Source organism: Lissotriton vulgaris, chromosome 6, assembly GCF_964263255.1.
Source record: "Lissotriton vulgaris chromosome 6, aLisVul1.2, whole genome shotgun sequence".
NCBI lineage: Eukaryota > Metazoa > Chordata > Amphibia > Caudata > Salamandridae > Lissotriton > Lissotriton vulgaris.
The window spans coordinates 933,441,220-933,458,529 of record NC_141694.1 but is presented as its reverse complement, the minus strand read 5'-3'; the positions used below and the strand labels follow the sequence as shown (position 1 = coordinate 933,458,529).

The 17,310-nt window shown below is 40.1% G+C and overlaps 1 protein-coding gene across 7 annotated transcripts in view; it reads right to left on the bottom strand.

Annotated features, from left to right (window-relative positions):
- Nucleotides 1-17,310, bottom strand: part of RRBP1 (ribosome binding protein 1) — a 331,988-nt gene that overhangs the window by 190,722 nt on the left and 123,956 nt on the right. For all 7 annotated transcript variants that reach the window (XM_086926921.1, XM_086926923.1, XM_086926925.1 and 4 more), the window contains exons 5-8: nt 10,895-11,047; nt 8,096-8,214; nt 4,083-4,236; nt 1,606-1,744 (exon numbers count right to left, since the gene is read on the bottom strand). In XM_086926921.1, coding sequence (XP_086783047.1) covers nt 1,606-1,744; nt 4,083-4,236; nt 8,096-8,214; nt 10,895-11,047 — 565 coding nt within the window. The remainder of the gene's footprint in view (nt 1-1,605; nt 1,745-4,082; nt 4,237-8,095; nt 8,215-10,894; nt 11,048-17,310) is intronic.

Sequence of the window (17,310 nt, the reverse complement as noted above, 5' to 3'; positions counted from 1 at the left end):
TTGTACAAAACGTACTTATAGTTGCTTTCAATTGGTGTATGTTCGAATAACATCTGCTTTCTAAATCAGTAGGTGTGTTAGAACCTGCTGCAACCACAGTAACACTACTTTTCAGTGATCTCACAGTTGTATCAAACATCCAGGAACATCACTTAACTAAAATCATGGGCCTAACAGAGGAGGCATGTCATACATTATTCACACTGTCCACCTCTGCTTTGGTAGTGAACTGCTGACAGCAAAGTATTCAATAATTAAGAGGCAGTGAGCCTTTTGAGTGCAGTCATTCTTAATTACCTTTCAGTGTTGTTGTCTTGATAAAGGCATTTATGGACTGTTGAAATCACTTGTATAAAAGTGGTAGTTGTATTGACAGAGATAATGAACCAGAAAATATCATTAAAGTTTTAATAGGTTGTAATAAACCCAACTTCTGGTGGAAATAGGATTCTTTAAGAGATACTTGCTATGTTTATTTCAAAAAGAGGAGCAAACTGTGTGTGTTAAAATGTCCGCTTTAAGCTGAAACGTAAACCCATAAACATTGCGTAAAGTTTGATAAAAACTTCGGAAATTCAGTGTTAAACAGCGTGAGCATTAAACAATACATATAATTAGTACTGCCAAGTGCATCCATTCTGCGATTTAAAAGATAAAATCAAAAACATGTGCAATAGAACCATCAGTGTAAGCGTTTCATAAGACAAGCGACTGAACACTGCAAACCTCATAAATGTGGCAAACAAGAGAGTCTTCAACAATCTTGATCATAGCCATAAAATCTACCCACTCCTGCAATTGATAAACCAGGCGATTGAGTCATTTAACTGACTGAATATCTTACAATAAAATCTCCAACACAGTATCAGAGTAAAAAGATCAGTTGCTGCTCTGTACAGCCATATTGCTACACAAAAATTTATCCAAGAGATCACTGTTCGAGTTTGCAAGAAATCAGAATATGGCTCTAATGGCCTTGCAATACGTTAAGTGATAAAAGTATTGTTTAAAATTTTAAACAATACGTGGAAAAAGTACCAGGTAGCCTATTAACAAAATTAACTAACAAGGAAAGGGCTTCAATACAACAAGCAAATTCTTGTTTTGGCTTTAATAGAAGAGAATCAATACCTTCCAACACATTAGGACATCTTGGTCTGAAAGCGTCTTGAGACCGGTGGGTGAGTTGGCGCTATACAAACTAAAGTAACAATAACAATAACAATAACAATAACTAGGAGGGGGAGTTAGTGGTATGCATACATCTTGAGAGCACTAAAATGAAGTGCATTCTAAAGTTTTAAAACAGAATTATTCTGCATCTTTAGATAGTAAATTCTCTGCTGATCAGGACAGTGAATGGGTGGCAATGGGGAAAGACACAAAAAAACAACTAGGTTCAACAGAATACACAACATTTCTTTTTCATTCCATACTCCACTAGGAAATCCACCCACCTTCTGAGTCGGTTCAGGTCTTACTTTCAGGCTTGGGCGGATGAGCTTTTATTTGGATACCGTCCAGAAAATTAGGAGAACTTAAAAAGATGACTAGCACTTGAAACAACTATAGTGTCACCTTAATATGAACTAGAGCCATGCTTACCAATAAAGGTTTGCTGTTCACCTTTGGATTTTTCTGTTTCCATCTGCAGATTTGTGTAGGTGTTTTGAGATCTGCGCAGTTCTTCGCTAACTTCCTCCAGTCTTTTCTGTAAGATATCCTCGGTTTCTTTTTGCGAGGACTTCAAGAACAGCAAACAAAGAGGGGAGGGAAAGAAAGCTGAATGTAAATTGTGCCCTTTTGGTATTTAACTTTATGAGAATCTTAACATATATGTTAGGCTATTCATGCTCAAGGTTGTTTTTTGTACTTTTGGAGACTTTTGTAAACTTCACTAAGATAATGTGTGGAATGCATGCTTGGTACCTTTCATGGTAGAGATTGTTGTTACCAGAGAAATGTGTGCAATGGTCAGCTCTGTCTCGGAGTCAAAATACAGTAGCCAGGTCAGCTTCTGCCTTGACCCTGACACAGACCATTACGGTCAGCTCGGTTTACGTAACAGAAGAAAGGGGGCGAGGTTTCCAGAAATTTCTCCTCAGGTTGAGTAAAAGATATTAAAGGCAGGAAATCTTAGCGCTCAGACAGGGAACTTTTGAGGGTCCCGATCGAGGCTTCTGCCAGGCTGTCAAGGGCTCCATCAGCTGAGTTGGCAAGAATGCAGAGAGAGAGATCAGTGATGTATTTCATTATTGGCATTGTGATGTGTGAGTATGTCTGTGTGCACATTCAAGTCTCCAGTGCTTATGATGCATTTAGTGTATATATCTGTCTGATTATTTGCATTTAATAGTGTTTATTTCTTGCAGTGGATGTCCAGTATTATTATCCGCTTGTATTTTATTCCACGCATTTAACAGTTTCATTCTCTCTTTCTCTCCTCTCTTCTCTCTCCCCCTACGCCCCCCACCCCCCATTTGACATCTAGGAAAGCCTTTCTGTTATAGAGTGTTGCACAAATAAAACGCCATACTTTATTTTGAAAACTGTCTTTTGATATGCCTCATTTATGGACAGCGAAGTCCCTTACCAGGTGTTTTTAATGCTTCTACATGTTTGTGCCTCAGTGTGAGAGGGCGGTATTTACTATTGTTTGGGAACGCGAAGTAATACACACATTAGGCTTCTTTTTCAAAGGAAGGCATTATGCTTCTGTGGTGACCATCATAAAGTTTGGTCCCATTGCTGAATACTTCACACTACAGTCAAGTCAAAAAGGCTTGAAATGTAGATTCAAGTGTTAATAGTGGATACTCTTATTACTGGCTAATCTCGAAAGCAGCATTTATATAAAACATGACCAATTAATGAGCTGACCTATTGGGCATAGGTAAACACCCCCAACATATGCAAAGCAACTTCACCAACCGTAAAAAATAAAAACTTAGTGGTCAGCGTAAAATGATGGTTACACTTACTATAATCCAAGTGTATACTTTTAGCACTGTACTCCGCAAAGCTACACAGTTCTCAGAGGCAGGGTGTGTGTCTCGAGCCACCAGACTTGCCGCTATTACCCTAACCACTCCTCCATCTATCATATGACAAAGCAGTCATTGTTCTGTTAGACAGCATACCAAGAAGGTTTGCTGTATACATTTATGCATTAGCACTGACATTTGAAAAGACAATGGTCTTTTAGCACATCTGGTAGTTTGATGGCGTGCAATACCTGGCCTAGTAGCACACCCAGTAGGAAATAGCCATACAGTAGATTGGATAACAATAACCACTGACCCAAAGAAATAACGAGAAATACATTGTTTACATGGAAGTCATACTTTTAATATCGGGGCATCACACTGATCCCCTTAAAGCAAAACATTCATGTTAAACTCATTAAAACAAAATTACAGCTTGTCTTTAAAATGGACCCTCCCAATTCTAGTAGTTTAAAAAGGTGTTAAAAACCTAAACACCTTTTTTTTTTTTTTACATCAGTGAAAGATTCAAGCCGGTTGATAAAAGAAAATATAAGATTCCTTGAGTGCCAAAGCATCCCTTTTAGGAACATGCCACAGTGAAGGCACTCTTCAGCAACTCTGAAATCCGTGAATTTGGCACACCCTTAATGAAAAAAGTTCAACAGGAAAACCAAACATGAGGTCAATTCTGAAACGCCAGAAGCAACACTTGGTGGCTCTGGCTAGATATCTGGTTTGGCTGGCAGGTGCAATTTTACCAAGAGGAAACCAAGATCAATAGGTTATAATCTCCCTAACAAGCCCACAAACCACTAGGATTATATGAAAAATGCATGGAAGAAATTAAGAAAGCAGTGGTTTTCGATTTTCAGTTATGAGTTTCTAAGTCTTCTTTTAGATTTGTTTCAAATGTTCAACAGCTATAAGACTAAGCTATGCAAAAGTGTACTCCACAACATGTTGACCCATATCCAATGACAATTTAGAAAGCTATGTAAATTACAGGTCTAAACAGTAGAGTAAAATTGTGCGACTGATGGCAGTAAAGCAGAAATTGATGGGATTAGTTGTCCGAGACTGAATAGGCACACTGACCTTTAGCTGGGTGACTTGTTTCTCAAAAGCAGCCACCTTAATGTCCAGGCTTTTCCTCTGTTGCTCCTCCTTTTGTAAGATCTCAGCTTTATCATATAATTCCTTGGTTAACTTACTGCATTCTTGTCGCAGCTTGGCCAATTCAGCATTCTGCCTGAGAATAGTCAAGTGAAACTTGTAAGTTGTAAATCCAATATACGACAACAAGTAAAACACAATGATTTTTGATTCACTGCATCATCACAATGTGATGACAATATGCCAAGTTGAGAAATTGTGCTGAGGCCAGCCATCAAAATCTTCCATTCACTACAAGAGAAATTATAGGAAAACCAAGTTTGAGACCCATTAGCAAACTTTAAAAACATTAGCAAACTTTAAAAACATTATCAATCAGCAGTACATTGCATATGCGATGGTCAGACGCCCCAAAAACGTATACTCTACCTGAAACATTGCCAAAAAGCGCTCTCATTTTTTGCAGTAGAGGACAGGGATTGCTCACATGCCTGGTTTTTACTATTGCCTCTGCAAAACTCTCTATTTCTACAAGGTGGTCTGTGACATCAATGACAGTATAATGGAACTCTTCCTAATTTATCCAGAACTGAGCTCTGCAATCTGATCTTCAATTAACTTTTTGGGACAAAAGAGTCATACTTCTAAGCCTAAAAATATGAATGCATTTTTTTTGTTGCCGCAAATATTTTTACAGTCCCATTTTGGGCCTCCTAATGACTTCCATGACAAAAAATGGAAGTTGCTATATATGTGAGTGACTATATATGCGACTGAGCAAGTTTAATACTGAAACATTTGGGCTTTCAAGTCCGAGACCAAAATAGAAGGTCGGGCAACCATGTAGGAATCTTGATCTGGGCTCAATTAAATAAAATGAGGATTAAGGGAGGACTATAAAAGGGAAATAACACTAATAAAACAATACAATAATTACTTCGAAAACGGGAAGTAAAGTCTAAACCACATTCATCTATGGAGGTTCCTGGTACCTATTTCAAGGGTTTCTGACAGTCTCTAGGATAGGTCAAAAATACCTTAATTTATACATTGGGTACAGTTCTTTCATTGCTCCGGGTTCAATCCTCCAGTTTCCTCTTCATCATTTAGCACAGCAATGAATTTAGAGGCTGGCACATTTACAAAAGTTTTGGTCATTGGGTAAGGCAGACAGCGGCCTTGGACAACAAAGGTGGGACACATTTTTCATTCCAAAAATGTTTTCGTACAATGAGTTAGAAGAACTTACAACTTCCACAGCCTTATTGACGCACTTAACAGGGTGCAGCACAGCACACAGTCAACAGTCTCTAAAGGTCACATCACTGACCTCGTCTTTTCAACATCATCAGCAGGTCAATGCAAAACACTCATCTTGGACTGGATAAACGACCTTTCCATCTTACCCTGCTCGGCATCCTACCAACAAACTCAGATCAGTCCAATAGGGAAAGCAAAACTTTCAGATCCTGCAAAGACTTCTCCATCAACAACCTAAAATATGAACTTTTACCTAGGCCTGCCAACTTCATGTCTAATCAATGCCAACACCTTTCTAAACAAAGTTTTTTAAAAAATGGGCAAGCTATGTTAACATCCAAGTTCCAACAAACTCACTCATGTGCGAGTCAAAACCATCAGGAGTTCGGTACTCTAAAGACCTTAAGGACCATAAACACTCCATCCAGAGACGAAAGAAAATGGAAGAAAAACAGAAATCTTGAAGACCTGATGATACTGAACTCATTTCTTACAACATACATAATGCTCACAACATCAGCCAAAGCTAGGTACTATGTCAACACCATCCACCATGCCACCAACAGAACATTTTAAGACACTCGAGCTCTAAATCAAACCTCCCGTCTGACCCACTATTCCAACAATACCTCGACAACACCAAGCCTGCTTCTCCTCCAACACCCATGTCTTCTCGTAGAATCCCACAATGATCATCCTTGGAAGCCCTATCTCCGAGATATTATTGACAAACGTCACTCACTTGAAGCTTATTCCTATATAGATATCACCTTACTCAAGTCCTTCATCAAAGCTCTCCATGGGAGAGTGCTCTCACCCAATCATTGTCATGCCTTCCTCACTCAAGACATCCTCCCAGAAGCTCTGCAGACAGACCAGACCCTCCCACTCTTATACAAACCTATATTACATCCCAACAACCTTGCCTCACATATCCTTCGTCGGCAAGATCAATGAAAAAGAAGTATAACAATCAGCTCCAAGTCCACATCAGTACAAACCATCTCCTACAGGACTACCAATCTGGCTTCAGGTTACACTACAGTACAGAGACTGCTACATAAGAAAGCTTAGAGGGCTTCCTCCTGACCACAGATGACAATAACCCCCTACCTCCTTATATTGCTGGACCTCTCAGATGCCATCACATTTCTAACCCTCATCCACACCCAGGAGTCTAAAGATGGTATCACTGGCCATGTCTTTCAATGGTTCTTTTCCAATATTTCTAATCAACATAGTTTTGTTCACATAGGCACTTCCAGGTACCAAAAGATTCCAATCACAAGTGTATTCCCCAGTATTACACACTGTCAATCATTTTCAACCTCTACCTAGTCACCTGGGGGTCTCCTAAGAGAACAGCATCTGCATTCACTAATGTGCTGATGGGAGACAACTCTATCTGAAAGTCTACTCTCTCCAGGCATACAGTGCCCCAGCACAGCCTCATCTAGACCTGGATGTCCAGCGCCTACCTGAAACTCACTCCAACCAAGACCAAATCCCAGTTATTTGCCAAGAACAAACAAAGCAGTAGAACCCCAGCTCAGTGACATGAACTTGCTTCTTCCAGAAAGCGGCTCCAGAACTGCTGTTCTGACCCACAGTATATCTTTCCAGCAAGCGGACCATCTCCAGAGTGGAGACTAAGTGGAAAAAAGAAAATATAAAGTAGCAGGCCTTTTCAGTCTATGCACTCAGGAGCTGAAACAACATACCTGCATCCATAAGGACAGCCCTAACAAGGTTACAATTTAGGAAAGAGTCGAAGACACACCTCTTTAAAGAACACAACATCACAAAGCAATAACTAGCTACCTCTAATCACTTGTTGACCTCATGCTTCCATTTGACCCAGTACAGTGCTCCACTGCTTTTTTGGTTAGGTTCACACTACAAACAAAACAGGACCCAGCCACACTCTGTATTTAATAGGAGTTACTTTCGAGAAAAATAAGGTGATCAATCTAGGAAGAATTAAAGGATGGCCCAGATCTACTGACATTCAGTCCCGTAATAAGCAGGTTGTTCAAAAATATCAGCAATGACCACTCCCTTCACGGAGTCATTTTATTAGTGTTCCAGATACAGTTCCATCCATGAAAAATACCTAGTAGATCTCAACTTATTTCAGTATGGCACATTTCTGTGCTTTTTCAAATAAATCACTACCAATCTATGTTATGATGGTATTTAAATTCAAGAAATCAATACAAGTTAGACTAATGTATTTCAAGTTAATAACAGAAACTGCACCACAGTCTCGCTGTTCCCAGGGAAGTGTCCCCTTTTAAGGTACAAAAGTTAAAGAATGGAAACTGAAGTTTATGGCAAATACCTTTTGAGGGGTCACAACAAGCCACTAGGAAAGTGAATATGTTGATCTGAGATACATTAGAAGCAACAGGGTTTTTTCAAATGCAAGGATGAACTCACTTCCTCTCAATTAATTCAGTCCCTCACCATTTCCAGAGTCACGCTTTTCGCAGTTGTTACGATGGCAAACTGGAAAGTGACAGTGTGGAAATAGGGGGTATGCTCCTCATGCTTTAATCTTGACAACCTCCTGTAACAGGACAGTCAGCTATACTACAATTTTCAGAGCCGGATAAGTGCAGTTATTTAGAACTTCATCCTCATGACACGATGCAGTAGTCATTGACGAATAGTTAACCACAATTACAATCAATGAGGAATACCCTTTAGAGATTAACATTTCCTTATGTTCTTACTTGCTTTCCATTTGGCTTGTCGCTTGGTTCAAGGCATCCCTTAAGATTGAGTTTTCTTGCTGCAGACGAGTGAGTTGGGCATTCGGGCCATTTTCCAGCTGCTCTTGAAGAGACCTTATCTGTGGGAAATAGGAATACCTTTAACTTCACAAAATCATATAGCTAAGCAGCAGTGACGTACAGCTTTTGTTAAGGGCATATACAGCATCACCATGGTTAGTATAGATGCATCTTCTGGGTGGTTGCCTCGTTTTAAAAGGGACACCTCTACTTCTTTTAATAGATTTGTGCTCACTGTAATTTGCATGTTCTGAATTATAGGTTTGTGTACACCCATAGGCAGTTCATACTGCTTATGTTCCAGTAATACTTAAAGCTCACCACACAGAACTACAGCAAGATGTCATAATGAGTAAGGGCTGCCATGCTGCTGTAAACCTGGCTTGGTACAAGCAGACAGGGAATTTAAAACAGATCAGTGTAAAACCTGCAGAAGAAAAACACTAATGTGTTCATTTATTTAAGGTTTTTATATAGTGTTACTCTACTATTGCAATGTCAGGGATCTGTAAAATGTGATTCTAACCTTTTTTGATTGGGTGACAAGAAAATGTCCAAGCAGCAGGTGCTATTCCTTCTGCTTGCTTTTACCTTGCAATTTAATAGTGTTTGCATGCGTGTGTGTGTATGTGTGTGTATGTTTGTTTGTATGTGGTATTTCTATAGCTCAAGCCTTGCTAAAAGCAGTGGAGCTGTACATGGTCAAACATCAGCATAAAGTCAATGAGTAAGAGAGAGAGGTGGGTTATTTCACAAAAGACCCTCTGGTATTCTTTTCTTTTTCATGGGATAGGTTCATCCCCTTTGTATAGACCAGTGATGATGTGAGGTATTCATTTTGTGGGCTCTGAAAAATAAAATCGCTTTAGCTTTTTATGAGTAAAACCATAAACTGACAGTCACTTGGTACAGAGTACCTGCTGTCCACTGTTGGACTTTGGCTCCTTTATTTTGTCTGACATGTACTTGCCTTCTACAGCATCTTTACTTTGTCACCATTTACTGATTTATAACATTACTTTACCTACGCATCAGAAAAAATTATGTTTAAGGTATGTAGAATGTATTACTATGGTGATTGGTATATAATTGAAATGAATGTATATTCTTTGTTAGGTAATAGACCTATAGATAGCATAGGTGTAATTGAGAAGGTTTACTTAATGTTTTTTCTTCAAGCACAGTTGTTTAATTTGAACTAAACCATTAACGTTTATAGTTAGTGTTAGGCCTAGACTTTGTTTTACAACAATTCAATAAAATAACATTAAAAAGAAATGTAGTTAATTAAGTAGGAAGTCCGGCTTAGCATTAGGGTCTTAATATGGTTTACATTTATCTCAAAGTAATTTAATTAAGACAAGAGTACTAATTGAATGCAAGCAAAAAGTAATTTACTTTGAACTTAATTATTGAAACAGAACTGCTCTATATGCTTTGGTTAGCAGTAGGATTCAAATAAGATTCTTATTTCTGCAAATGTGTTAAAAAGATATAAATGTGGGTAGGGAAAGAGTTATAATTGGTACTAATGTATACTAAAAAATAATTTCATTTCATTTTTTAGTGGGTCAAGGGTTTGTTTTAAGATATGTTAAGCGACAATTTTAACGTATAAAAACAGAATGTACTTCAATGTGGGGTTACTGTAAGGGCAAGTATTGACTAAATGAAATTTTAATGAAGGAACATTTAAAATACATTTTAAAGAAATTGTTAGTTTCATGGTAATGGGGACACAAGAAAAGGTAGGACACAGAAACTGGGACAATGTAATGGTTGTTTCAATCTTCAGTGGGCAAAGTAAAGGTAGGTTAAATATATGTGGGAAAGGAAGGGCCTGGGAGAGTAAAAGTAGAGCGATATCATCTACTGGTCACATAAGAGTGGGCGTTTGGAAGTGGTTGGCTACATATCCTCTTCTGCTCATCAGGCAAATAACATCAACCACTATTACAGCTCAGTGTCACACTTTTTAACACAAACACAGGTGAATTCTTAATAACTGTAATGTAAATTAGTAAAACTAGCACACTACAGCATGAAACAAACATGTTGCACCAGAATAACTTAAGGCATTTGGTCATCATTCACCATTCTTCATGCTGAATAGTTCTAAAAACGATGATATAGTGCAGCAGATGTTGCACTGCAAGAGGAAGACACAAGGCGCTCCTCTGGGGTAATCCACATTACAAATACAGGCAGTAGAACGATTTGCTATTTATTGGTCTTAAAGGCTGATAAGAAAATGTAGCACCCTCACTAGCATTAGGGACTGTTAGGGCTGATGGACCTGCAATGCCTTCATGTTTAAAGCTCCTAATGTACTTCTATACATTGCTTTAACAAGCATCTCTTGGACAAACATCAGTTTTTGACTAGTGCCCAACTCTTCCCTTTAAAGGTTCAATATTTGGAAGTTAAAGACAAAGAATAAAAAACACAAAACATGTAACCTACTTTATGACCCAGGTGCATAAAAGATCCAGGATTCACAAACAAACATGTACATGGTTACAAACTTCTTGAATGTGAGAGCAGACATATGAATAGGGGCATATTAATTGTATAATTGATAATGCCAACAATGCAGTTTAGTGTACCTGATGAAGGGTTAAGGATTCGAGGAGATACAAGGGAAAAACATTTTAAACCATTCCAATCTTTCACAATGAAGTAGACAGTATTTAGATAAAATGTGTCCATGAATGACTGAGCATCACACTGACAGTATACCTTGACTTGCAGCTCCTGTGTCTCGTTAACATGGTCCTGGTATGTGGCCTGCATGCGAGCCTGAACTGCATTGATCTCCTGTTCACGAGTAACAAGTTCTTCTTTCAACTTAGTTTCAACACTAGTGGCCTTCACCTTCTCTGCAGCAAGTTCCTTAAAGGGATAAAAGAGGATGGTCTAAGAGGAGGAGGTATTAAAGTGTACCTTAACATTACACCTATTGACCATCATTTAGTCAAGAACATTTGAGTGGTGACGTTCATTTCTTCTGCGCAGAGGGACATTTTATTAAGCATGCAGCTTCTGTTTGTCATCGATCAGTGCCACAACAACAAATCCAAATAACAGGACCACACACAATGTACTTTTACGAAACCGCTCTAAAGCGAATGCATACATTCGAATAAAACAAGACGTCATGGTCACCAATCATGCAAATAATTATGTTTGTGGTATCCGTATAACTCTAGTACACTGTTGGTCAGCAAAATAAACTGGAATTCCAAATTAAAAAGTTAAAAATGCTGAATATATATATATATATATATATATATATATATATATACACACACACACACACACACACACACACACACACAGACATACATACAAACATACACATAGATATATATATACACACACTTATACACATACTGTTGTTGGTATTACAGTGTGTCACGTCTGAGAAGAAACAAAACTGAATAAGCAAAATTTAGTTTATTTTCTTCATTTGAGTGTATTTTTTTTTTAAACGTTAAACGTTGGACATGAACTTCATCAAGGTTTATTCCTTCGAAAGGAGTGAATTTCTGATTTTTTTTAGTTACAAAATTTCTGGGTATGGAAGTTCCATTTTTGAGAGCAAAATCTCACTTTTCAAAAATCAGGAATGGGCTTCTGCCCTCGATAGGTACCTTGTTGTCCACCTAATTTGTTATTATGGTGAGAACCTCTGGACATTCAGGGCCGGATTGACAGTCTCAGAATAAAGAAACTCAATTACGATACCATTTTAGCATAGGTATTTCTGATGAAGAATACAAATGTTTTCTAAACTAATTTACCCTGTCACCGTCTCTGCTGATGCAGTGTTATTGGAAAGTGAGAGCTCTCTAATCCTGTTGGTGGTTTCTTCCCTTGGTCGGTGGCCCTTTTGTTAGTTGCATGAGAGATGAGGGAGTAAACTTAAATTGCATATTGCAATAACAGTGTAACAAACTAGTCAAACAATAAGGCTAGGACTGCAGAAGAAAGTTAAAGGGTTTCATTATAGACTCAGAAACAAGCAAATATAGAGGAGGCTCAGAAGCATATTACAAGAATGAATCCAAATCTCCTGGTGGAATTTCTAAACAATAGGAAGCACACTAAAAGCTTGGTGGCTGCCACACACAAAATGAGGGAAAAATCTGATGATTATTTTGCAGAATTCGATCCTCCCGTCAAGTCATTAGTAGCTCTGATAAAAAGCTAACTTATCCTACTCTATACTAAATTCAGAGAAACTCTAGTAAGCTATGGGAAGCAAGAAAGAAGTGTCAGTATTATAGAGTCTTTAATACAAGTACTGCAAATCTAAAGAGTCTAGCGTGAAGCCACACAGTGAAAGGAACCAGGAGCGGTCTGCACCTCATGAAATCCTAAAGGTCTCTGCTTTCTAGCTAACAATACAACATCTATTAGCCTGCTCGGCAAGACCCGTGTACCCTGTGAGGAAGAGAAGTGCGTTGAAGGGAGCAAGGTCGAGACAGGATCCCTAATGAGAGGACTACCTGAGCGAAATGTGAGGAGAATGGTTGCACCCAGACTGGGTCAGTGCTCGTGTGTAGGAATGGTCTGGTGACCCCCCCCCCCCCTATGCCAGGAGATGACCACTGTGACCAGGCCAAGAAATGAGCACTATGCGGGAAGTGCTAGGCCTGCGTCACCTCGTTGCTGTGCCTTGTATGCCTGAGGGGACCAGGAGCGTTGTGACTTTTGCCCGCCTGTATCGGCAACCAGTATGCCAGGAGGGGGCAGCCCTGGTGAGGGCTGAAAAGTCTGTGAGAGACTGAGTTATGTGGCAAACCTGTATGCCAAGAGGGGCTGCAGGAACTAATGTGGCCAAGATTTTGGGCCATTGCCCAAACTTAAGAATTGCAGCACAGGGAGACCTGCACCTCTCGGATTCCTAGCGGGTCGCAAGGATGTGGCTGGAGACGTTGCACCCCTTGCTTGGGCTTCAGTCAGGAGCCGAAGGATTGATTTTACACACCCCCTCCTCCCCACGCCAACCCCCTCGTGAAGAGAAATGTGATTTACTTCATGTTTGCCAAATGGGAGGAGCTCCAATCACTGGACAGACTCTGCAGCACTGCTCTAAGGAGAGAGTCAGCTGCATGTACTGTGAACAGCCTCACTGTGCTGAACCAGAGCAGGACTCTGGAACGCTCACAGAGAGAGCATTGGCTGCACAACGGAATGCTTCCATAACGCCCGAGTGGATTAGACTGGACTGGAACTTCGCCTTTGAGGCCCATGGGGGACTCACTGGCAATGGTGCTGTGGCACTGTAGATACTTTTCACTAATTACTAAAGAAGTCAAAGGAGAACTCTTAAGTACAGCCTACTACTAAGCATTCCCTGGATGCAGCCACAAGTGAATGAGGAATAACCCCGACCACGTTATAAGGAGGAGGGTGTGACAGGGGGGACCTTCCTGACAAATAGTGGTCCAACCTCAAGTGGATTGTGTTATTTCTTTTGCAAGTGTAAAGTTAGAAATAAAATACGTATTTTGCTTATAAAAGTATTTATTGTTGGTAATGTGTGCAGACTGAGACCGCCCCTCCCCCGCAGTTTGCTTCTCTCATGTTGTGTTACAACTTCTAATATGGGTTTCAGGCCAAAAGCACTTTGCAGTCAATGATTTTAAATAATCTGCTTCTAATTGCAAAGCAAAACTCCAAATCACTAAATACAACATTCTATTGAGCAAAACATCTCAACTTTTCGAAGGTTTCACACATGCCGTCCATCACGTTGCATCTCTGCCAAAGACCAAATGCAACCATGGAACTTGGAGGGAAAATTAAAAATAACTTCCAGCTGATTTTTTTTATGATGCGGACAATCTGAATTATTTACGTGTTCTTATTTGAAAAAAGGTTAAACACGTGTGAGCATTTTGCAACAAAATAGCTGAAAAAACAAGATGTATTCATACAATGTTCTTTCCTTTTACTCTTCTGGGTTGCTACGTTTTTTCATCTGCCTGTCTGCAATTACTTGCACACAACTGATCACATGAAATACATCTTTGGCATAGGGTTTATGGGATTTAAAATGTTGCAGAGCACGGATAGTGAAAACACACATGCTGTTGCAGAAAATACTTCACTCAAAACGTTTTATGGGAAAATATTTATTTTAACTACAGAAAGAAATGACCAGATGCTGCTTTATGGCAGCAAATTAATGGAACTCAGTTCCTGAAAAGCACTTGCATCTCTTTCCCAACAAATCGCAAAGCTGGCAATTCCAAGTGTCCTCTCCCAGCTCCTTTCATGTGTATACAAATTATCTCGAATGAACAAATGCTACAAGGGTACTTATGAAGCAAAAACTAAAAAGAGTAACATGTATTCTTTCGCCGCCAGTTAGACTTCTAAGGCGGGATGAACTGAAAAAAATAACACGTTTGTCGAAACAGCACTTCAACACAAGCGCTATATAAATGCAAACCTTTTTCCTTTCTTCTATCCCTCCGCTTTTATTCTCAATCCAAATAACTAACGTATCCACCACTCAAATTACTTTCATATTTCACTATACTAATTCCCCACTAATCCTTTATGGGCCCTGGAGTAGCGTGCTACTCGCCGAAAAGGCGATTTGACGCCTCGTCAGGGGTAGTAGGCCTATATAAATACAATTATATGCAAGACGAAAAACTGTGCTCTTCGACGTTTATTTCGAATCTTTTGCAGCCCACACGTTTCTTTTGGGAAATTATGTTGCATACCCTATCCACCACAGAAAACCCAGCACAGTCAGAATGGTCAGAGCTGCCAAGAAGCTTCATGGCCATGTACGATACCGCCGACCAGTTCTGTGCTTTTCAGCCACCAGTACTTAGCAAGCTGTGATTTTTTCAGCCCATACTTACGTTAAAAAGAGACAAGTCCGAGAATGCAACACACAGTCGTTTACAGTGGCAATGATTGGCTGAAGGTGTCACACATGACTTATGGCTGCTTCGCAGGTAAGATTTGCACCGCAGTGTGTCAAAAGATCACCCTCCCAGTACCCAGACACATGGGAGGAGCATATTCTTTATGTGACAATGCCACTACATCGGCAGCGATTTCAGTCAAAAGGCATTGCCTAGGCAAAAGAAAAACCTCTGCACACCTCTTGCATCAGCCATAGGAAAGCAGGTTGTCCTGAGAAAGTGAGTCACCTTATCGCCATAAGAACCTGGTTGAGCTGCTGGGCAGAACGGTAGTTCAATATAAGACAGTACCTGCAGAAGACTGTATAGGATGACAAATGTAGTTCTGACTGGGCATTTCATTTTAATGCATGTTCTTTTCAAAAAGCCACCTCAGCGTGGAACCGTGACTGCAACGTGGGACTGCAGAATGAATCGGACGTCCCCACGTTCCAGTCTTTGGTTAAACCCTCCCAGTCACCCTAAGCACCTACCCTTTGTCTAAATTCATCTATCCATGCACTAGTTCTTATCACTGTGTTTTATTGGTAAACCATTTTAATTAGAACTTATTTATTTGAAAATTCCTTTCATGGCACCTTACCACGATGCAATAAAAATCTTGTTTGCTGAATTCAGTGTACTAGGCACATTTTGGGTGAAATAAACGTGTTTTTAAATTGCAGTAGCAGAGTTAATTGTTTAATCGCTAGTCTACACGGGCAATTGTTTAGGTCTCGCGTGGGTGTGGCAGCAAAGCTGCCCCGCCTCTGCGAGAGATATTGTTAGAAAAAAAATTCTGAAGGGGACTCTAAGCCCTGCCCCTCCTTTCTGTTGGGTAGCGTCAGCGTTTATGGTAAACGCGGCTTCCCAATGGAGAGGAGTGTTTTTGGGGGCCACCCTGTCCGTTTTTCGGACAGCCCCTCAGGACACCATGGCCTTTTTCGCGGCTTGCCGCGAAGACTTTTCTTATCTGCTTGTTTATTTTAACAAGCAGATAAGAAAATTCTTCAGTACAGCCCTGAAGCAGGCACAGACCTAAGACACACGGGTCACGGGGAAGACAGTAGGATCCCGGCAGACACTGTTTTCCTGCCGAGGCAGCAGCATGTTCATTTTTGCATCCCGCTTTCACTTTAAAGTGCGATGCAAAAATTAACACGCTGCTGGGCTTTGGCATTTGGAAATACTCCGTGATCGTGGTTCAGTTCACGGCAAAATACGTCGGCTTGCTAAATTTTGACAAGCCGACGTATTTTGCCGTGGCACCAGATCCAGTTATCTATTGCTTTATTGCTCCGTAGATCCTGTTGTTGGATGTGGCAAACTGAACCACGATCACAGAGTATTTCCTTGTCGTTCACCACAACTGCGTCTAAATTTCTGCCGTCGACAGCAATTACGGTGGAACCCCCTCCTAAGGCTGTTCTTTTTCACACTACAGGTATGCCAGTTAGGATACCGTCTGCGATAATTATGCTGTTTTCTGTGCTAGAAGCATTTCTCCAACGTGACTTTAGTGACTAATGGGCCTATCTTGTGTTTTTTATAGATTTGATTCAAACTTATGGTTCTCTCAACCTTAACATCGTACACAGTGTTGGCCCAAGGTATGCATTTTATGTGCTCAATTTTGCGTAGATATTGCATGAGCAAATAATCAAATGTATTTTTAACAACCCCCCCCCCTTCTTTATCACTCAGATGCGGCATTCCATTTGACACTTGGTCACCCGGATACCTTGCCTATAGCACACCGGTACAGGTACATCAGGTATGCGAGATCCCTTTAATTGTAATACCTTTATGCACAAACATGCTTCTGTGCTATTAAATATCTGATGTTTTGGAATTCTGGACGCAGCCACAGTATAACATTGTAGAGAGCCATCGCAATAGAACCCACGTGTGGCCCTTCTTTAATAACTCAAGGTAGGCCAATGACTAATTGCTATGTACGGACCATACATCGTTCATGCCACAATAGCTGTGAGTGAATCCTTATAACTTACTTATTTCAGGACCGTGATCTACGGGCAGTACCTCTCCTAATATTTGACCAGAAGTCTCCTAGACCAGGTAACCCGTGTCTGCGTTTTCCCTTTGAACATCACCAGTATCTTATAGTCATTGTCCGAATATTACTTGAATGATGCCCCGGCCTTGTTATTCACGGCGTAATTCCGACTATACATCTATACTACTATTATAAAGAGAGAACAC